Source organism: Diprion similis, chromosome 12 (assembly GCF_021155765.1).
Source record: "Diprion similis isolate iyDipSimi1 chromosome 12, iyDipSimi1.1, whole genome shotgun sequence".
NCBI lineage: Eukaryota > Metazoa > Arthropoda > Insecta > Hymenoptera > Diprionidae > Diprion > Diprion similis.
Window position 1 is genome coordinate 13,218,181 of NC_060116.1, and position 22,173 is coordinate 13,240,353.

The window sequence follows — 22,173 nt, forward strand, 5'->3', positions numbered from 1 at the left end:
CCAAATAGAGGAATCGAGATCAATGGATTGGGAGCGAATGTGCCGAATCATCGGAGATATTCTCATGGCTGGCCGTCAGGCGACGTCCTGGTATGCAGGACGGCTCTTAGATGATTAATAGCTGGTGAACGGGACGGTATAAAAGAGTCTTTGAAAGCAAACACTATCGATCAGTTCTCTAATGATGACTCTATCTTCAATGTCATCGGCTCTGCCATCGATTCTACGACAAAATTTAAACCACTATCGGTTGGATGTTGCCACGAGCGTTCAGCTGACGACAGTATAACAATCGTGTTGGGACGATGGCACATGCACGCCTGAGAAACTTGCTTTATTTTCATAATTTTATAAATTACACCGGTTGACACGATTTTTGGGTCTGACTTATGAATGTCAAAGATTGGTTACTCCTGGGTTACTAATAAAGAAAAAATGATTTTTTTTTAGCAAAGTTTGCTTTTGTACAAATCAGAGCAATTTTTGAAATTTTAAGAAAAATGACCGAATTTTTCATAATTTTATTTTAAATTATAATCAGAAAAACTATTGCTGAAATCGGAGTCTTTTTATTTCGAGAATAATTATTAGTAATAGCATACAGGTGCAAAGTAATGAAAAACCAAATTCGAAAATACTGTTTTCATCAAAGTACTACCACTTGCTGATTGTAAATAAATTAAAATCTTCAAAACTTCTTCATCGATGTAAAACAGACAAAAGCAAACCTTAAAAGCTAAGATTGGATATTTCGGTGTTTGTTTTTCGATGCCTAGCATCAGAATTTATGCATTAAAACAGAAACCCAGTACAAAAAATTTTTTTGTCGACCTGTCTTATCCTTATCCGTAGTCCTGGGTAATATGTATTTCTCTTCCGCTGTCTTTTTACTTCGACTCTCAATATTTCACTGTATACGATACTATTTGTTTCGGCACAGTTCATCGCCAAAAACGTCAGTTCAGCCACCGCTGTCGCCGATGACAACGACGACGTCGACGACCACTGAGAATCAAATCGATTCGCAAGTACCATCAAGAGCGGCAGTCTTATCCTGTAAGGTACCACCGCAGCCTGCAAATGGGCAATGGAAGCTTCATCCATCGATCTGCGAGGGTGTCACAGATTGCACAGTACCTCAGGGCACTGCACTGCGACCCGGAGATCAGCTGGTGCACAGTTGCATGCCTGGATTCCGAATCAATGGAAGTCCTGATGTCTACTGCAGACGGCAGGGATTCTGGTCACCGATTTCCACATGCATCGGTGGGTGCAAATTTTCGACTGTCCTCAGCGAATTAAAAAGTTTTTATTCGTTCGTAATATTAGTGTTCAATATGATCACCCTGTTAAAGTAACAAGCATAATAAAAATAAATCTTCTCCTGTTTGTTCCCGTGCGCAATGTGATTATGCGAAAACTATACACCGTGAGATGTGAAACGGCATTGATCAACGAGATCCGTTTTTTAATTTTCGCCGTATTCTGCAATTGTCCACGACCCCTTCTGGAAATTAAGAAATCTTGATAATACATTTTGTAGTTAAAGTTCACCGACCATAAATATTTTCTTCCAATGTGCAATTCAATGAGGAAATTTACAGAGATCACCTGCCACGCCCTGGAGTCTGCTTCGATGATAGCGACTTGCTATCGGTTCAACAAATGGCAATCGTGTAATTCTTCAGTTTTACCAAACACCACGGCCGAACTCACATGCCGCCGTGCTTACAAGGAGGATGGGAGTCTTCTGAACGCTGGCAGGAAAACTGTGACGTGTAGTACGGATGGCAAGTGGGAACCCCGACCGATCACCTGCCTTCCGGGTAGGTGACAACGACCCCTAAACTAGGACAATCGCATCGTTGATAGCCGACCAAAAGCACCGTCTCAGTCTCTTGTGAACACGCATGTTTTGAATTTGATTTCAGTGTGCGGAATAGCAAATGTCCAATTGACCCCGACCATTCTGAACGGTAGCCCCGCTGACATCGTAGACTTTCCGTGGCATGCGACGCTGTACAGACAAGAAAGGCCCCCTCAGGGTACCAAGGAGTTTAAGTGCGGAGCAACGATAGTTCAGAACAACATCCTACTGACCGCCGCCCATTGCGTTTATGACGAGAGATTTTACGTGGTTGAGAAACCTGAAAGATTCCACGTGCTTACCGGAAACAAGTTTCGCGATTATGATTTTCCTTATCACGATCCACGGATCGTTCGAAAGGCTGCGGTTAGTAAAATAATGGTGATCGATCTTCACAGACATATTATACTTGAAATTTTCAGAACGTCGTCTGAGTAGCAATTTTCAAATTTTTCTGCCCAGGTCAAAAGCATTCATGTTCCTTGCGAGTATTCTGGCTTGGATGGTAATTATGGCTCCGACGTCGCGATCCTCGAGTTAGAGAAGCCGTTTCGGCTGTCTGACATCTTAATGCCGGCTTGTATGGATGTCCTGGGTAACAACGAGCAGCTGCTGGAATCTGGCTCGGTCGGAAGATTTGCCGGATTTGGTAGAACGGAATCCGGCACGTCAAGCGGAATTCTCTTGACTACAAACGTCGCCTACGTATCGTATAGGAAGTGTAAAATGTCAGACGGAAGCAAGGACAACGTAGGGCTTATATCGAACGACAAGTTTTGTGGCGAAGGACAGAATGGTAGGACAGAATTGCACTTCGATTTTAAATCAAAAATAAAGCTCACACGCGTAAGAAATTTGATTAGAATTGTAAATTCCAGGGATGGCCGTTTGCCAAGGAGACAGCGGTGGCGGCCTGGTATTTGACGGCGACGGAAGGTGGCACCTTATGGGAATTTTAAGCGCAAATTTAGGGGTGAACATATCTAACGGAGAAAAAACCTGCGACAGCAACGCTTACTCCCTTTACACCAAGGTTTCCTCTCACGTGCCGTGGATATCGAAGGTGGTTTACAGTTTGCAACGATATCAGTATTATCCTTCATGCTCATCCCACCCCCTATAAACTACGACGATAGTGAATACGAATCAAGAATCGTTGGTAACAAATATGCTTGGCGCGTCACAAGACTGATTGTCGTGCGACAGTGTTGTTATTGATACCTAAGAATTGAAATTTGCATGTAACACTTTGAAGAAACAGAATACTATACGTCTCAACTCCTAATCAGTGAACTCATGCATCGTCATGGACTAATGCGAAAACTAGTACAACGCATACTGTGACACCCTGACTGTCGCGCACTCAGACGTCAGTGCTGGATACCAATTGTCTCAAGTAATGATAATATAAAGGACCGTGCGAGAAAATCGACAAGTGAGGAAAACAGATGAAAATCGTTTTTACGTTACTGAAATGACCGGCTTCAGAAATATTTCATAGCCTATGTGATTCGGAGCCAAGCTTACAAGCAATTGGCAAATTGATTTCAATGATTTTTATTACATACGATAACTTGAAATATCAGGTGATTCGGACAACAAAATTATCAAATCGGATGGGTTGCATTAAATTTTTGAAGTATTGTGATACTGGAACTGAAGGGGGTGTCCTAGTCGATTTCGACGTTGCATATATCTGCAAATATTAAAGTCAGCATATGTTAAACGAGAAAAAGGCTTAACGACCCCATTCTATACACAATTCGAACAAAAACAATCCAACACATTTTTATTTTTATACTAGAACGATTTCGTAGGGAAGAGCGAAGTGACTATCAGGGAGAAGAGATACTCGTAGATATGCGTTTTGATTGCTCTTGTAGCAAATGCCGCGAAAAAAAAAAAAATTATACGCCCTCGTACCACCAAATTCGCCTTTTTGGCACATACATACGTCCTCATACCATTAGATAGGCGATGTGATTTTCTCTTATACTTTTTCACCGCAAATTTACTTTCTTTCCTCATTTACGAGGGAAATGTCTCTTTTCCCGCATTTATGGGATTAATTTCATTGACTGGAAAAAAAAATTCAATTTGCTTGCGTTTTTACCGAACAATTTATCTAAGGTGTCGAAAATGAGGAAATTCACACGGGCACTAAACGCACCCCCAGGAATGATCATCGACTTTATTCCCTCGTTGCATAATGTACTATTATTCCCGACTCAACCACAAATTTAACTTTTTTGACCTGATAACCTAGACGAAAGTGGCATATTTTTTCCGCATTTGCGATTGATGCTATTGTGAAGTGTGTTTTTTTTCTTCTTATCGTTATTCATATCAGACTTTGGACGGTTTTTTCCCTCTCGAACGTAGAGTCCGATCATACTTATTTATCTCGAACTCTCCAGTTCGCGCTGACCGAATTGTAGGTTGGCTGGTTAGCTGAGTGACAGGCACGAAGAGCCAGTACGTAGTTCTTGTTGGATTTCCTAAGGTTCGATGCACTGCAGTCATTGATAATTACAACCGATAATTGTTCGTGAGGATATAATGACGGAAAAATACGCCGTCAAATGTACCGTGACTCTAACTTTCATTTGTGGTAAGTGATGACGTAGTAGTTACAAGTGTAGCGATGAAGATACGGGTGTACGTATCATTTAGCCGATTGCAAAAATAATACAGATGATTATCCTTCCAAAGGGCGTTGAATTTTTTCTTTTAAATGTAACCACTGCCGCTTAAGGAGATATACGTTCAATCCACTGTAGACTTTGAACCAAATATTTCACCTTGAGCGATTGTAATAACGATGTACGAGAACAACCGTGTCCAGCTGTAAATTGAATAATTACATTAGAGATTCGCGAAAGTCCAGCAATAATGTTCATTGCTCGAACGTGTAACAGATTCGAGTGTCGTCTTGAAGTCAAAACCCGCTAGGCTTGTTCCAATCTTATAGTTGGATGAAAATATCCTTCAATGTGTGAATGTGGGAAAAATACGAAGCTATTCTTTGTCAGTTTCTAAATATTATAACACATTAAAAGTATTTGCGCTTATCGCAATCGAGAGTGGTCAAAGGTTATCAGGGAATTAGAAGAAATTTGATACGGTCCGCTGTTGATACGGTGATTCCTAATCAAATGAAAAAATAAAAATAAATGTACGACCGACTTCGAAGAAATTACTCAATATACTACACGATCTATAAAGAATGAAAAAATTATTTCTCCTCATGATTTAATAAATAGAATCTGACATTTTGAAGTGAGTGCAAAATTTCAATTCTAACACTAGATGATAATTATAACTGTATTAAATTATTATAATCGTTGAACAGGTCTATCAAGTATATTCTTTTTTAAAAAGGTTATAAACCGATTTTACTCTCGATTTTCACGAATTACATAAATATGGTAGACGTCGCAATTTTGATCATGGAAGAGCCGTCTCTAATATCCCTAACACATTCCTGAAAAATGCTCGCCTGCTGCCGGATACCAGCACGATCATATAAGCCGGCATAGTTCGTTTCAAATCGTACAAATTTCGTACCGATTACATTATATACGCTCACACGTGATAGACGACATCAGGATATAAAATGGTTTTCCTTCTCGATAATAATTATTCAAAGTAATTATAGTTCTAATCATTTTTTCTACAATCGAAATTTGGCGCTGATGCCGGAAAGTTGATTGAATTCATCAATTCATAAGTAAGGAACAAAAAATTTATTTCGTTCATTTGAGAGCAAAGGCATCTTCGGTAAGTTTCATAATGTCGGTCATATTTTATTTTAAATATTTGTATTTATTGGTTTTTAATTACGTTTTTTTTTATTTCTCTTTTATTCTCTGCATTGTATTTTCTCTTTTCTACGACGAAGGTCGGCTCGGTGGATTATTACCTGCAAGTACAAATCATGCGAATCGATAAATTCAGATCACGAACGGCGATAAACGACGACAATTTATGCTGAGATGGAAATTTCGATTTTCTGAAACTAGCTAGTAATGAACCAACGTCATTTCGAAAATTCCATTTCAAATTTCACCAATGCAGCGTAGCAAGCACTTTCAGGTAAAATGCGTAAAATTCATCCAAATCGGTGAATCGGTTGACGAGTCGCGAAAAAACACACGCGACGAATCGATCACCTTCTCCTCTTGAACTCGGTACAAAAATATCATGTTTACTCTCTGCGCTGCCTTACGCTAGCGAGAGGAAATACCCAGGCAATACGCGGATGTAGACGCGATTTCTCCTCGACTTAACATCTTTTCAGAAGTATTAATCGTAAGAAATAGAAACACGGGGGTCAGGGGAGAAGATAACGACAGTTATCTTCTGCACTTGCGTGTGTGCGTGTGTATGAAATACGTAAAAATACACGTATCTACTCGCAAAACAGCCAGGCTAATCTGAAAATGGATAGCTTCGAAGGACCGGTTTGACTCCGACAGTCAAGAAGCCTGTAAAACAGACCGAAATTGGATTGCAAAGAACCAAACTCGTATCCTCGCATTTGCCCGACGGAAGGATATAATTTTCAATTCTCATATTCTAGATCTATGTGCACGTAATCATTGCTACTGATCGCGCAATGGACAAAAAATGCGCTAAAAACTTGTGTAATCAGTTGGCGCATGGTTGACTTACCGCTGATTATCTGTCATATTGACCGTGAACCTTTGACGATTTTCGTACGATTAGAAGACATCGACTTTTGACTTACAATCATGATCCCGAAAATATTTGCATCAGACACACATATTGAAACTTTTGGCCACGCGTAACGCCTTCAACGTTTATCGTTCGATCTCTAAAGCTGATATGATGGATTTTCATTATTCCCAAATTTCACGACTGCGTATTTTCTCAAGAATTTTGTATCTTACTCTCTCGCGGCGCTGTCTCCAAAAGCACCATAATTGGATGGAATCACGTGCGTATTTATATAAGTAACATTTGGCCGATTTGTCCCGATGCGGAAAACACTTCATTCCCCGATTGAACTGATTGATTCGACGACCGTCAACCGCCGCTAGTAGATTAAAACTCTGCAGTTGAATATAAAAATTTGCATAGATTTCCAAACCTTCTGGTTGGTGGATTTTGTGTTTAGTTTCATCAGTAGATGAAGTTTCGATTTGCCTGAGGCAAAATATAGGAAATTTGAAGCCGACTAATCATCAAGTTTACGAAATTGTTCTCTGATAGTAATTCTTGTTGCGTAGCACTCTTAGCATCCGGTAGCACTCGAGAAGCCGTTAGAAATCCACAATCGAACAATTTCAACTTATGGAGTTGCGGGTAAGTGGATATCGTGATCGGACTCGAATATTCCAGACGGTACGACATTTCCTAAATAAATGACGAAAACTTTACGGCAGAGAGGACCAGTTCACCTGTCAGAACGGGGATTGCATCGCGAGCGAATCGCTGTGCGACGGAAGAGCCGACTGTTCGGATGAGAGCGACGAGACCCAGGAGGAATGCTTAAAGCCGTGGCTGACCTGTCCGTATTTCGCGTTCCGGTGTAATTACGGCGCCTGCATCGACGGCGACCGCACCTGCAACGGAGTCCGCGATTGTGCCGACGGCTCGGACGAGGATCTCCCGCGATGCGGCGGTCCAGCCACTCCGAAGCCCTTCACTTCCTGGGCACCGACGCCGACGCAACCGCCGACTGATATGGGGTCGTCCTGGGTGTTTCCTGGGTCTTGCGAGATCCCGCCGCAGCCAAGTAACGGCCACTGGAAGCTCGATCGATCACAATGCAACGACGAGCTGAACTGTCCCAACCCTCAAAATGGTGAGCTGGATCCTGGTACCCGCCTGCAATACACCTGCGATCCAAACTTCAAGGCAAACGGAAGCACCGAAGTCTACTGCGAATCTACGGGAAAGTGGTCAGAAATACCCGTCTGTGTTGGTGAGTATGGATTCTATCAAATGAAAGTCTTCGTTCGAATAACAAAGTGACGCTGCCGCTAAAGGAGAGATACATTCAATCCAGTCTAGACTTTGAACCAAATATTTCACCACAAGCGTTTGTAATAACGATGTACGAGAACAACCGTGTTGAACTATAAATTGAACAATTGCATAAGAGATTCGCGAAAGTCCCAGCAACCATGTTCATAGCTCAAACACGTAACAGATTCGAGTGTCGTCTTGAAGTCGAAACCCGCTAGGCTTGTTCCAATCTTATAGTGGGATAAAAATATCCTTAAATGTGTGAATGCCGGAAAAATACAAAGCGATTCTTTCTCAGTTTCTAAATATTATAACACATTGATAGTATTGGCGCTTATTGCAATCCATAGTGGTCAGGGAATTAGAACAAATTTGATACGGTCCGCTGTTGATACGGTGATTCCTTATCAAATAAAAAAATAAAAATAAATGTACGACCGACTTCGAAGAAATCACTCAATATACTTCATCGATCTAATATGAATGAAACCATTTACACGATTTAATAAATCGAATTCGATGTTTTGAACACAGTGCAAAATTCTGATTATGACACATGATGATAATTATAACTGTATCAAATTATAATCGTTGAACAGGTCTATCAACTATAACCTTTTTTAAAAAGGTTATAAATCGATTTCACAATACCTTTGTTTGAGTCCCTGTCTCGTGGCTCTCGATATTCACGATTTACATCTATACGGTAGACGTTGCAATTTGGATCGTGGGAGAGCCGTCTCTAATATATATCCCTAACACATTCCTGAAAGATGCTTGCCTGCTGCCGGACAGCAGCACGATCATATAAGCCAGCACAGTTCGTTCCGAATCGTACAAAATTTGATACCGATTGCATTATATACGCGCACACGTGATAGACGACATTAGGATAAAAAATGGTTTTCCTTCTTGATAATAATTATTAAAAGTAATTGTAGTTCTAATCATTTTTTCTACAATCAAAATTTGGCGCTGATGCCGGAAAGTTGATTGAATTCATCAATTCATAAGTAAGGAACAAAAAAATTATTTTGTTCTTTTGAGAGCAAAGGTATCTTCGGTAAGTTTCGTTATGTCGGTCATATTTTATTTTGAATATTTATATTAATTGGCCAAAAGTTTCGATTTGCCTGAGGCAAAATATAAGGAATTTGAAGCCGACTAATCATTAAGTTTATGAAATTGTTCTCTGATTGTAATTCTTGTTGCGTAGCACTCTTAGCATCTGTTAGCACTCGAGGAGCCGTTAAAAATTCACAATCGAACAATTTCAACTTATGGAGTTGCGGGTAAGTGGATATCGTGATCGGATTCGACTATTCCAGACGGTACGACATTTCCTAAATAAATGACGAAAACTTTACGGCAGAGAGGACCAGTTCACCTGTCGAGACGGGGATTGCATTGCGAGCGAATCGCTGTGCGACGGAAGAGCCGACTGTTCGGATCAGAGCGACGAGACCCAGGAGGAATGCTTAAAGCCGTGGCTGACTTGTCCGTATTTCGCGTTCCGGTGCAATTACGGCGCCTGCATCGACGGCGACCTCCCCTGCAACGGAGTCCGCGATTGTGCCGACGGCTCGGACGAGGATCCACTGCGATGCGGCGGTCCAACCACTCCGGAGCCCTTCACTTCCTGGACACCGACGCCGACGCGACCGCCGACTGATATGGGGTCGTCCTGGGTGTTTCCTCGGTCTTGCGAGATCCCGCCGCAGCCAAGTAACGGCCACTGGAAGCTCGATCGATCACAATGCAGCGACGAGCTGAACTGTCCCAATCCTCAAAATGGTGAGCTGGATCCTGGTACCCGCCTGCAATACACCTGCGATCCAAACTTCAAGGCAAACGGAAGCACCGAAGTCTCCTGCGAATCTACGGGAAGGTGGTCGGAAATACCCGTCTGTGTTGGTGAGTATGAATTCAATTAGAGATAATTTAATTCGAAAATGAAAGTCTTCGTTTGACTAACGAAGTGACGCAGCATCAGTACCAGTAGCTAGGTGCACGGGTCCTCCACGTCTCGGTAGCGAGATTTCACACTTGAGATGTTAATCGCAGAATAGACTGTCTCTTATTCCATTATAAATATTTGCAAGAATACCTTCTATTTCAATGATGTTTATCTCAAACTCTCCAGTCCACGTTGACCGAATTGTAGGTTGGCTGGTTAGCTGAGTGACAGGCATGAAGAGCCAGTACATAGTTCTTGTTGGATTTCCTAAAGGCTCGACATGCACTGCAGTCATTGATAATTACAACCGATAATTGTTTGTGAGGATATAATGACGGAAAAATACGCCGTCAAATGTACTGTGACTCTAACTTTCATTTGTGGTAAGTGATGACGTAGTAGTTACAAGTGTAGCCATAAAGATACGGGTGTACGTATCATTTAGCCGATTGCAAAAAATAATGCAGATGATTATCCTTCTAAAGGGCGTTGAATGTTCTCTTATAAATTAAACCACCGCCGCTAAAGGAGAAATACATTCAATCCGCTCTAGACTTTGAACCCAATATTTCACCATGAGCGTTTGTAATCAAGATTCGCGGCAGCGAATCGCCGCCAAGAACCTGTAGGTAGGCGGCGAGAGCTAGCCGAGAATCATTTACCCGGACCAACCGAAGTCCAAAATCAGGGTGTGATATCTCCGGAATGTGTGAATGATTTTCAACAAAACTCACAGGACCGAAAGATCTTGTCCATCTGACCTTGCCCTATAAATTTGATTGACATATGTCCGCCAGTTCCAAAGTTATTGCCTCCCAAAGTTGATGTATAACGAAAAATCCTCTTCTTCTTCTTCTTCTTCTCCGCCCCTAATCTTGGGACCTCAATAAGTGAAGAACGGCTACACGCATTGAGTTAAAATTTAAAAGGGGGGTCACTGCTATTGAAATCTCGCCCCCTATTGACTTTGAAGTAAATCCGAAGAGGCACTCGAAAGGAAAAAATTATTGAAATATTCAGGCACCGAACGCTGCTTGGGACCTCATTATGTATCGAACCGCTATGCATATTCAACTCTGAATTTGAAAAAGTAGTGAAAGCCATTTAAATCTTGCCCTTTGTTGATTTTGAAGTGAATCAGAACGCGTAATCAGACGGTACAACCGAAAGAAAAATTTAGAAAATTGCATGAAAATTGCCGCACGATATACAAAGATGGCCACCCATGAATGAACGTTGACGTAACACCACTATCGGTTATTGCCTAACTTAACGTGATTCTGCGCTCCGTGGATAGACGCCTTCGGGTCGTCTGCTCCACGGTTTCGGTGTCTAGGTCCTGTGCACCGCGGCCTGAGGCATCCGGGTCGTCCGCTTTATGATGAATTCAACTTGAAAAGAGGGGTTGATATCATCGAAATATCGCCCCCTATTGCTGTTGAAGTGAATTCGAATATGGCCAGGCCAGGGGCGCGTTCGACTTGGGCGCTTACGCGCTTTCAGCACATATGTATAGATGTACATCGATGTATAAAGTGCTGAAGTATGTAGCGCTCACAGCGCTCGAAGTGCCCAAGTCAAACGCACCCTAGAACTGCAAACTGCAGACGACGCTGTTCTTTGTGTGGTGCTCTTGGAGTAAAAAGAAAAAGGTCACCAAAAACAGATAGAGGGTAAAAATCGGTGAGGTTTATTTACGTGATGTTGCCTTTTGATTTGTTGCTGTGAATTTTTATGGAACGTTGATATTCTCGTGGGTACATAATACTCCTTCAAAAGATATAAGTTGATTATTGAACTTTCTACAGGGGATGGAAAATGTGCGTTGGTTCTTGAAAATAGTTGCCGGCGCAGCGTACTTTGCGTATTTATCTACAACGCAATTCGTATACCAACTGTTGATTGAGGAAATCTGAAGATTACTACAGCTAGGATTACGTACTATAGTCAACACGGAACATTGATATACAACCAGTTTCTGAAATTTGTCTCCAGCTCTTTAGCTCTGTGAGAACGTGAACCTCAATTTTATGCCCAGGAACAGCGAAGCTCATGTGAGTAATACAAATTTCTTATGCTTCTTATATTAATGTGAGATAATTATCTTGTAGATTCATATGAAAATGGGATATCAATACAATTCAACGTTTTAACTCGGGAATTTGAAATAAGAAAATATTAAAATAAATTAGCAAAGATGCGACTATCAGACTTATTGTGCGGGTCAGCCGAAAAGTGTTAACCTGTTCTAAGCGGAAATCCGATTTCACTACATGCATCTAACCGAGCAGTGAAAAATCTCGACATCCAGCGAGGAACTGACGGGAAAGTTCATGCTATCGACAATCTGAATATTAGAAAAGGACATCTCCAACTATGGTGACAGTTGAATATTTTAAAAAGAAAGAATATTTCATAGTTAAATTATGTATTGTTAATCGTTAGTGGTACACAATTCAGTAGGTATATACTGTTGACACAAATATTGTATAAATATACTTGTGGTTCTTGTATAACTTATAATTTTGAGTACTTATGTAACTTTTGTGTCTTCTGATCTGATTTTCTGTGCGACTAGCGACGTTACATGAAATGTGTAAATTTTATAAATAATTTCACAACTTACAAGTGTTAACAAATTTTGCAATTGATTCACTGGAATATTCCGTATCACATATAAATTATATTGTTCAGTTTCAAATGCATGTTAAAACTGTGCGAAATACTTTAACTTACCTGTACCACCTGTGCAACTGGCACAATTACATTTCGCAACTCTTTATTTATCACCGGTAAATTATCTTTCTGTTACTACAAGTTCAAGTTGTATATCAATCCGATTTTATTCCCCATTGAGTTATTGTAGCGCGCAACATTATCAACTAGAAATGTTATATGTCTTAACAGGTGGAAGGATTGTGTTTATCATGTATGATTGGTTATAAGAAACATGATTGTTGCTGTTAGAGACTTGCAAAAAGTAGTGAAATCCGAATCAAAAACGTCTGAAATGTAAAATAGCCGCCAAGTGTCATAGTTACATTATAATGAAAAACTTATCGTCAATCTTTGCCGTGAAATCGGGAAAAATGCCAAGCACGTACACGTCGTGAAGTCGGACCTCGCTTTTCGTGTAGTGATATCGAAACATCATTCCAAGAGCTACGTACTTGGCGGGCACATTTTTTCTTTCCTACCGGTACTCCTTTCTTACGCCTTTGTGACTTCATCGAAATTGTACAAGCGATGATAATACTATTAGCTCTTAATCGAATAATTGTAACAACGATCAGAGTTATGTTCATAGTAATGATACAATGTTTTCTGTATTATAATGACTATTCACGCGAACACCTTAAATCAATTTTTCAGGGCTTATTCGTGTGGTGAGAATTAAATATTGAAGTAATACAATCTAGCATAACTTTATTTTAATTAGAGAAATTAAAAATCCTTCGTAGCTGCTTAGTGTAAGCCGTATCGAACAAGTTCTAGAACTGACTGGAAATTGTTGTGTAATATTTATTATGCTCATGCACGGCAAATACACTTTTTAATATTGCCGCTCTGGAGATATTAATAAGTATTAACTTTTAATCTTCAGTGTCACTACATACTATGGATCAGATAAAATTTGACTCCCGTATTGTTTTCTCAACGTTTCGTGCTTAGACTATCAAGAATAATACGTCGCTATCTGGAAAAAAACTTTGATCGCACATATACAAATATAATTACAGAGGCGATCATCAATGTTTCTCGCTATCAAATTTGCGACATAGTATCAACGAATAATATCTACCTGTTACTTGAAAATGGGAAAATCGCTGCGTACGTGCACTTGCACGCAGCGATTATGCCTTTTCCGATACGCAACAACCAGTTCCAAACATCCACTGACCGGAAGTTTAAATAACAAAAGTCATACTATCAGTGATTTGACTTATTTTCTACTAAATATGCAAAAACATTTCTTTAAAGAGAAGATGTCACCAATTATTTGATGTGTGCAGTATCGCTACCGTCGTTGCTCAAACCTCGAGATACTTGATGGAAAAAAATAGTCAACACATAGATACTTTTCTCTGTTTAATCATCAAGCCGGGCAAAAAACAAATATATTGACAGCAAAGTGCAGAATTTTAATGTGCCCGCCAAGTACGTAGCTCTTGGAATGATGTTTCGATATCACTACACGCGAAGCGAGGTCCGATTTCACGACGTGCACGTGCGTGGAGGTCGTGCTTGGCATTTTTCCTGATTTCACGGCAAAGATTGACGATAAGTTTTTCATTATAATGTAACTATGGCACTCGGCGGCTATTTTTACATTTCAGATGTTTTTGATTCGGATAGCGATGTGCGAGAACAACCGTGTTAAACTGTAAATTGAACAATTACATCAGAGATTCGCGAAAGTTTCAGCAACCATGTTTATTGCTGAAACATGTAACAGATTCGAGTGTCGTCTTGAAGTTGAAACACGCTAGGCTTGTGCCAATCTTATAGTTGGATAAAAATATCCTTGAATGTGTGAATGTGGGAAAAATACGAAGCTATTCTTTCTCAGTTTCTAAATATTATAACACATTAAAAGTATTTGCGCTTATTGCAATCCATAGTGGTCAAAGGTTATCAGGGAATTGGAACAAATTTAATACGGTCCACCGTTGATACGGTGATTCCTAATCAAAGAAAAAAAAAATAAATAAATATACGACCGACTTTGAAGAAATTACTCAATATACTACACGATCTAAAAAAAATGGAACAATTTTTTCTCCGCACGATTTAATAAATCGAATCTGACATTTAGAAGTGAGTGCAAAATTTCAATTCTAACACATGATGATAATTATAACTGTATTAAATTCTTATAATCGTTGAACAGGTCTATCAACTATAATCTTTTTTGAAAAGGTTATGAACCGATTTTACAATACCTGTGTTTGAGCCCCTGTCTCGTGGCTCTCCATATTCACAATTTACATAAATATGGTAGACGTCGCAATTTTGATCGTGGAAGAGCCGTCTCTAATATCCCTAACACATTCCTGAAAGATGCTCGCCTGCTGCCAGACACCAGCACGATCATACAAGCCGGCACAGTTCGTTCCGAATCGTACAAATTTCATACCGATTACATTATATACGCTCGCACGTGATAGACGACATGAGGATGAAAATGGTTTTCCTTCTCGATAATAATTATTCAATGTAATTATAGTTTCAATTATTTGTTACAATCAAAATTTGGCGCTGACTCCGAATAGTTGATTGAATTCATCAATTCATAAGTAAGGAAAAAAATATTATTTCGTTCTTTTGAGAGCAAAGGTATCTTCGGTAAGTTTCGTTATGTCAGTCATATTTTATTTCGAATATTTGTATTGATTGGTTTTTAATTACATTTTTTTTATTCCTCTTTTATTCTTTGCATTGTATTTTCTCTTTTCTACGACGAAGGTCGGCTCGGTGGATTATTACCTGCAAGTACAAATCATGCGAATCGATAAATTCAGATCACGAACGGGGATAAACGACGACAATTTATGCTGAGTTGGAAATTTCGATTTTCCAAAACTTGTGACGAGGGAACCGGCCCAACGAGCCGCGCGCGGCCCGAAGGGTTCGGGGCCTAGTGACGAGGTGGCGGCAGCGGGTCGATTTCAGGAATCGGTTTACGGGTAGACAGGTGATCGGCCCGACTGCCGGTTCCCTCGTCACAAACTAGCTAGTAATGGACCAACGTTATTTCGAAAATTCCATTTCAAATTTCACCAATGCAGCGTAGCAAGCACTTTCAGGTAAAATGCGTAAAATTCATCCAAATCGGTGAATCGGTTGACGAGTCGCGAAAAAACACACGCGACGAATCGATCACCTTCTCCTCTTGAACTCGGTACAAAAATATCATGTTTACTCTCTGCGCTGCCTTACGCTAGCGAGAGGAAATACCCAGGCAATACGCGGATGTAGACGCGATTTCTCCTCGACTTAACATCTTTTCAGAAGTATTAATCGTAAGAAATAGAAACACGGGGGTCAGGGGAGAAGATAACGACAGTTATCTTCTGCACTTGCGTGTGTGCGTGTGTATGAAATACGTAAAAATACGCGTATCTACTCGCAAAACAGCCAGGCTAATCTGAAAATGGATAGCTTCGAAGGACCGGTTTGACTCCGACAGTCAAGAAGCCTGTAAAACAGACCGAAATTGGATTGCAAAGAACCAAACTCGTATCCTCGCATTTGCCCGACGGAAGGATATAATTTTCAATTCTCATATTCTAGATCTATGTGCACGTAATCATTGCTACTGATCGCGCAATGGACAAAAAATGCGCTAAAAACTTGTGTAATCGGTTGGCGCATGGTTGACTTACCGCTGATTATCTGTCATATTGACCGTGAACCTTTGACGATTTTCGTACGATTAGAAGACATCGACTTTTGACTTACAATCATGATCCCGAAAATATTTGCATCAGACACACATATTGAAACTTTTGGCCACGCGTAACGCCTTCAACGTTTATCGTTCGATCTCTAAAGCTGATATGATGGATTTTCATCATTCCCAAATTTCACGTCTGCGTATTTTCTCAAGAATTTTGTATCTTACTCTCTCGCGGCGCTGTCTCCAAAAGCACCATAATTGGATGGAATCACGTGTGTATTTATATAAGTAACATTTGGCCGATTTGTCCCGATGCGGAAAACACTTCATTCCCCGATTGAACTGATTGATTCGACGACCGTCAACCGCCGCTAGTAGATTAAAACTCTGCAGTTGAATATAAAAATTTGCATAGATTTCCAAACCTTCTGGTTGATGGATTTTGTGTATAGTTTCATCAGTAGATGAAGTTTCGATTTGCCTGAGGCAAAATATAGGAAATTTGAAGCCGACTAATCATCAAGTTTACGAAATTGTTCTCTGATAGTAATTCTTGTTGCGTAGCACTCTTAGCATCCGGTAGCACTCGAGAAGCCGTTAGAAATCCACAATCGAACAATTTCAACTTATGGAGTTGCGGGTAAGTGGATATCGTGATCGGACTCGAATATTCCAGACGGTACGACATTTCCTAAATAAATGACGAAAACTTTACGGCAGAGAGGACCAGTTCACCTGTCAGAACGGGGATTGCATCGCGAGCGAATCGCTGTGCGACGGAAGAGCCGACTGTTCGGATCAGAGCGACGAGACCCAGGAGGAATGCTTAAAGCCGTGGCTGACCTGTCCGGATTTCGCGTTCCGGTGTATCTACGGCGCCTGCATCGACGGCGACCGCACCTGCAACGGAGTCCGCGATTGTGCCGACGGCTCGGACGAGGATCTCCCGCGATGCGGCGGTCCAGCCACTCCGGAGCCCTTCACTTCCTGGGCACCGACGCCGACGCAACCGCCGACTGATATGGGGTCGTCCTGGGTGTTTCCTCGGTCTTGCGAGATCCCGCCGCAGCCAAGTAACGGCCACTGGAAGCTCGATCGATCACAATGCAGCGACGAGCTGAACTGTCCCAATCCTCAAAATGGTGAGCTGGATCCTGGTACCCGCCTGCAATACACCTGCGATCCAAACTTCAAGGCAAACGGAAGCACCCAAGTCTACTGCGAATCTACGGGAAGGTGGTCGGAAATACCCGTCTGTGTTGGTGAGTGTGAATTTTGTCGGAGATAATTTAATTCGAAAATGGAAGTCTTCGTTCGACTAACGAAGTGACGCAGCATCAGTACCAGTAGCTAGGTGCACGGGTCCTGCAGAATAGACTGTCTCTTATTCCATTACAAATATTTGCAAGAATACCTTCGATTTCAAAGTTGCGGTTTCATACTTTTCTCACCGTACGCCATCCTTTTATTACGTATATATTGGAACAAGTTCAAGCACTCAGCATCCAGCTATTCGTGGCATTATAAAATATTGTTCTGTTTGTTCCCGTACGCAATTAATGTGATTGCGCGAAAACAATGCACCGTGAGGTATGGAACGGCGTTGAACGACAACATCCGATTTCTTCGTTCTCGCCATATTCCGCAATTGTCCGCGATTCCTTGTGGAAATCAAAGAATAGTGATAAGACATTGTACGGTAGGGGCGCTGGCCATCGAACATTCGCTTGTAATGTGCGTCAGTAACTGAGGTATCTTACAGAAATCACCTGCAAATCCTTGGAATCTGTTTCGATGATAACGAGTTGCTATCGATCGACTGTGTGGTTACCGTGTGGCTCTTCAGTGCTACCAAACACCACGGCCGAACTCGTGTGTCGCGCTGGTTACAAGAAGGATTCAAGTCTTCTGGATTCTGGCAGCAAAACTGTGACATGTAATACGCATGGCGAATGGGAGCCAAGACCGATAACCTGCGTCCCAAGTAGGCGGCAACGATGTCGAATTTTGTATAATCGCATATCTGACAAGCTTTTGAAATTATGATTTCACGTCCCTTGCAAACACGCTTCCCTTGGATTTGATTTCAGAGTGCGGAACAACGAATATCCGGCTGACACCGACCATACTGAATGGAGAATCCGCCGACGTCTCAGAATTTCCGTGGCACGCGTCGCTGTACAAACAGAGTAACAATTCGCTGGGTACCAAAGAGTTCAAGTGCGGCGCAACGATAGTTCGGACCAACATCCTGCTGACCGCCGCCCATTGCGTTTATGACGAGATATCGAACATGGTCGAGACTCCCGAAAGCTTTCACGTGGTTACCGGAAACAAATTCCGAGATTACGACTCTCCGCTTCACGATTCACGGGTCGTTCGAAAGGCTGCGGTTAGTGGCATAATGGCGATCGATCTTCAGAGATACATTATACTTGAATTTTTTCTCCAAATGTCGTGCGAATAGCAACTTTTGAAATTTCTTGCTCAGGTGAAACGCATCTACATCCCTGTCGAATTTTTTGGCAATGACGGTAATTACGGTTCCGACGTAGCGGTCATCGAGTTGCGGGAGCCGTTTCAGCTGTCTGACATCTTGATGCCGATTTGTATGAATCTCGACGGTCTCAACAACCAGCTGCTGGAAGCTGGCTCAGTTGGAAGATTTGCTGGATATGGTGGAACGAATACCGCCTCGTCGAGCGCAACTCTATTGACTACGAACATTTCCTACGTGTCTTACAAAACATGTGGACTGTCCATGGGTAGCGAGGAAAACAGAAAGTATCTAACGGTTGACAAGTTTTGCGGGGAAGGCCAAAGCGGTAGTACAATATTGCAGTTCGATTTCAATTCGATAAAATATCTCGCAAGCGGATGAAATTTGATTTCAGTTATGAATTTCAGGAACAGCCGCTTGCCCAGGGGACAGCGGCGGTGGTCTGGTATTTCAGAGTGCAGGAAAGTGGCACATTTTGGGAATTTTGAGTCTCCGTTTGAACAAGAATACGATGAACGTAGACAAAACTTGCGACAGCGAAGCTTACGCTCTTTTTACCAAGGTTCACGCTCACTTGTCGTGGATCAATCGGCTGATTTCTCGAATAAATAAACACGCCGATTGACATGATTCAAGAACTGTTTCTTGCGTATTAGCACAGTTTCATAATTGTAATTACCCGAGTCGAAATTTAACGCCTGCTTAGAACCTTCAAGTTCCACCGTTGCGAGGTTTCTGAGATTCAGGAGAGGATTATTTTGTAAGGGAATTGAAAGCCTGTTTAACGCCTAAAACTCGTATTTGCCGGAAAAATGCAGCGTTTCAGGGTCAAATGAGGTTCTTGTGAGATCCTTACTTGGTCCTAAAATGGTGCATTTTTTCTGTAACTACGAGTTGTAGGCGCTAAACAGGGTTTCATTTCCCAAACAAAATGAACCTCTCCTGATCCTCAAAAACCTACCAACGATGGAACCTGAAGGTTTCTAAGCAGGTTTTAGATTTCGACTCGGGTAGTCTTATTTTTTAATCTATAGTTTAATCTATGCATTTTCACATAGCTGGGATTTCCAGGGACGGTAGATCCCAAGCCAAGTCAGGCTGTCTAGAAAGGGCAAGGGCCCCACATCTGGTGGGATAATACCTAGCTGAAGTAACTACGACTATAAACAATAAAATAATATCATACAGTGACTGAACCGTCGAAGCGTCGTGCAAGACTTCCTTTCAAGTATCAATCAAATATCTGAACCGAATCAACTATTAATAATACTCTGACAAAATCGACAAATAAATTGATAAGCAATATGAACCTCACTGCTTTAAAGATTCAAATTTATAAACCACTACGAACAATAATACTTCTGTAACGCTGTCACAAAATTTTATGTATTCGACTTGAAAATATATAGTTAGGATTTCCAAGAATCGATTCATCAATCAGTCTTCAATTAAGTACCCTCGATTCACTGGAGCGTCGTGCGGGACAACACTGATGCTGGTGAAAAAGATGCCCGGAACATCACAAAAATGACTTGTACTGCAATAGCGTAAATACGAAATACTGAAGAATGAAAATTCTTTATTCGTCACTCCAGGGAAACACGGTACAAATGTCGGTACACACGGTGCAACTTCGTGGATTTTATTCTGCGGCCTCTATGGAATTGGAACATACATGGAGGACGGTCCGGGCCACTGTCATACGAATTGTGTATAACCCGACGGCGAATTCTTGAATTACAGGTACGTGTGAGTTTGTGCAGGATTCTCTTAATTTACTTTCGAGAAAGAAGCGAGTCGTCTTCGCGATCAGTTGAAAGAACTGCAACAGAGACGGCCAACGCTCAGCAAACATTGCAGGAAACTACTTGATTCCTCTTGATTGGAAAGATTATTTTGATTACGGGCGAGCAGATCGGCGTCTTATCTATTTCCTGTGCCGAGATTAATAATAGCAGCCGAGATCGACCAACTTTAAAAAATTTAGTTTTATTGCTGCTGAGCTTTCATGAATAATTATCTTTCATTCGGAGGTATTAATCCGGTTGTGAGAGAATATTTTCAACTTTGTCTGAAACAAAGACGATATCTTTGGCCGTTTATTGATTTTACCGCGACGAAATTGTTGAAGAATGATGTTTCATAGAAAATGCGGTTAAAGTTTAGACACAGTGTGACATACTGACAACTAACGAAACTCAAATATTACCCTCTTCGTAGATCATTAATGATTTTTCATCGTCAGCTCCTGCTTTGAAAGCGATTGCAGAATGATTTGTTCTAACTCTACCAAAAGCTTTCCCCCAAGGCAGCGGCATAACATTTTTCGCTTTTCTAAGTTGAATTTAGCCAGTTTTCCAGTCGGCTTCGCGTCAGAACGTTCGCGAAAGATTCAACTGTCTGAATGTGTGATAAAAAAGAAATTGGAGTCTTGCCAAACCCATCCTGAGCCCTCTGTGGTACAGATTCTGAACAATGTATCAGCAGTCGGACTGCGATCTATGTCAAGGGAAACGAACTCGGGAAATCCACCTCACACGTGGGTATAACGTGCAGCGCGTGAATAACACCTATGAGTTATTCAAATAATACGTTGTCCTGCGATGTCGATAGCTCGAGAAGTCCAGCGAATATTTACAGTTAAATCCAGCAAAAATCTGGCTGCCGGAATACGAGACATTCCATTTCGACCAGAACCTCTTCACTCTACGAGAGGACGCCCGGGCAACGAGTCGCCTAAATACCTCGTAGAATCGCGGCATAGTATTTTCGTTCTTACTAATTGTTGACGTCGGTCTGATTATTATATTAATTTAACCAGTATAAAATTTAATCACTGTATACGAATCCTGCGGGAACATCGCCAAGGCAAACTCAACGTTGACGGAACGTTCTACCTGCCAACAGGCCGTGTCTCCGCGAACTTGATTGAATATCACGATCCGTTGATTCACTTCGACTATCGAGTTAAGTGCATTAATTGATCGTAAGATCGCATGAATATTTCTTCGTTAAGGACCTCGGTAAATTCGTATATACTTCGTGACGTCAGAAGTAGGGAAATTTCCTTGTCAAATCGTGCGAGGAGGGGATACCATGGAGAAATTTTCAAAACGTGGCTTAAATAAAAATGTCCGTCCTTATCTTATTGTTAGTCATTGCGAACGTAGATCGCAGACAATGTTTAATATGACTAATGGGGAATTGAATAGAATCACGTCACGTCAACGAGTTCACTAGAAGGGCACTAGCATCGGATTCATGAGGTTTTCTGCGCGGTGCGCGGTCATTCCTTAGATTCCTGGTTATCTTTATTAGATTCGAGGAGTAATGTAAAATACTTTCTATTTCCTTGGACATAATCTCTGACCATATCGGCTTCTCTCGAACTCCTCCGTTTGCGTTGATCACTCTGCGGCTTGACTGGTCAGCACACACGGCCAATTAGAGGCAGC

At 41.3% G+C, this 22,173-nt stretch overlaps 3 protein-coding genes across 3 annotated transcripts in view; all 3 read left to right on the forward strand.

Annotated features, from left to right (window-relative positions):
* The first annotated feature begins 22 nt into the window (after window positions 1-22).
* On the forward strand, window positions 23-3,412 carry LOC124413664 (mannan-binding lectin serine protease 2-like). The gene is made up of 10 exons (XM_046894386.1): window positions 23-90; window positions 175-283; window positions 653-707; window positions 853-1,266; window positions 1,605-1,826; window positions 1,932-2,233; window positions 2,330-2,663; window positions 2,746-2,930; window positions 3,195-3,263; window positions 3,356-3,412. The coding sequence occupies exons 1-10, from the start codon at window positions 23-25 to the stop codon at window positions 3,410-3,412; spliced, it is 1,815 nt and encodes a 604-aa protein (XP_046750342.1).
* Window positions 3,413-4,364: 952 nt separating this feature from the next.
* LOC124413665 lies at window positions 4,365-19,343 on the forward strand. The gene is made up of 27 exons (XM_046894387.1): window positions 4,365-4,478; window positions 7,120-7,195; window positions 7,276-7,545; window positions 9,228-9,775; window positions 10,005-10,025; window positions 11,116-11,261; window positions 11,379-11,491; window positions 11,627-11,638; window positions 11,857-11,872; window positions 12,513-12,610; window positions 12,765-12,830; window positions 13,191-13,204; window positions 13,559-13,724; window positions 13,920-14,046; window positions 14,225-14,267; window positions 14,739-14,940; window positions 15,413-15,505; window positions 15,608-15,625; window positions 15,957-15,993; window positions 16,113-16,176; window positions 16,634-16,678; window positions 16,783-16,858; window positions 16,939-17,480; window positions 17,981-18,202; window positions 18,309-18,610; window positions 18,710-19,043; window positions 19,126-19,343. The coding sequence occupies exons 1-27, from the start codon at window positions 4,427-4,429 to the stop codon at window positions 19,341-19,343; spliced, it is 3,921 nt and encodes a 1,306-aa protein (XP_046750343.1). The 5' UTR covers window positions 4,365-4,426.
* LOC124413715 (modular serine protease-like) overlaps window positions 10,115-22,173 on the forward strand; it is a 35,797-nt gene continuing 23,738 nt past the window's right edge. The window contains exon 1 of the mRNA XM_046894490.1: window positions 10,115-10,133. The gene's annotated coding sequence lies outside the window, so the exon portion shown is untranslated. The remainder of the gene's footprint in view (window positions 10,134-22,173) is intronic.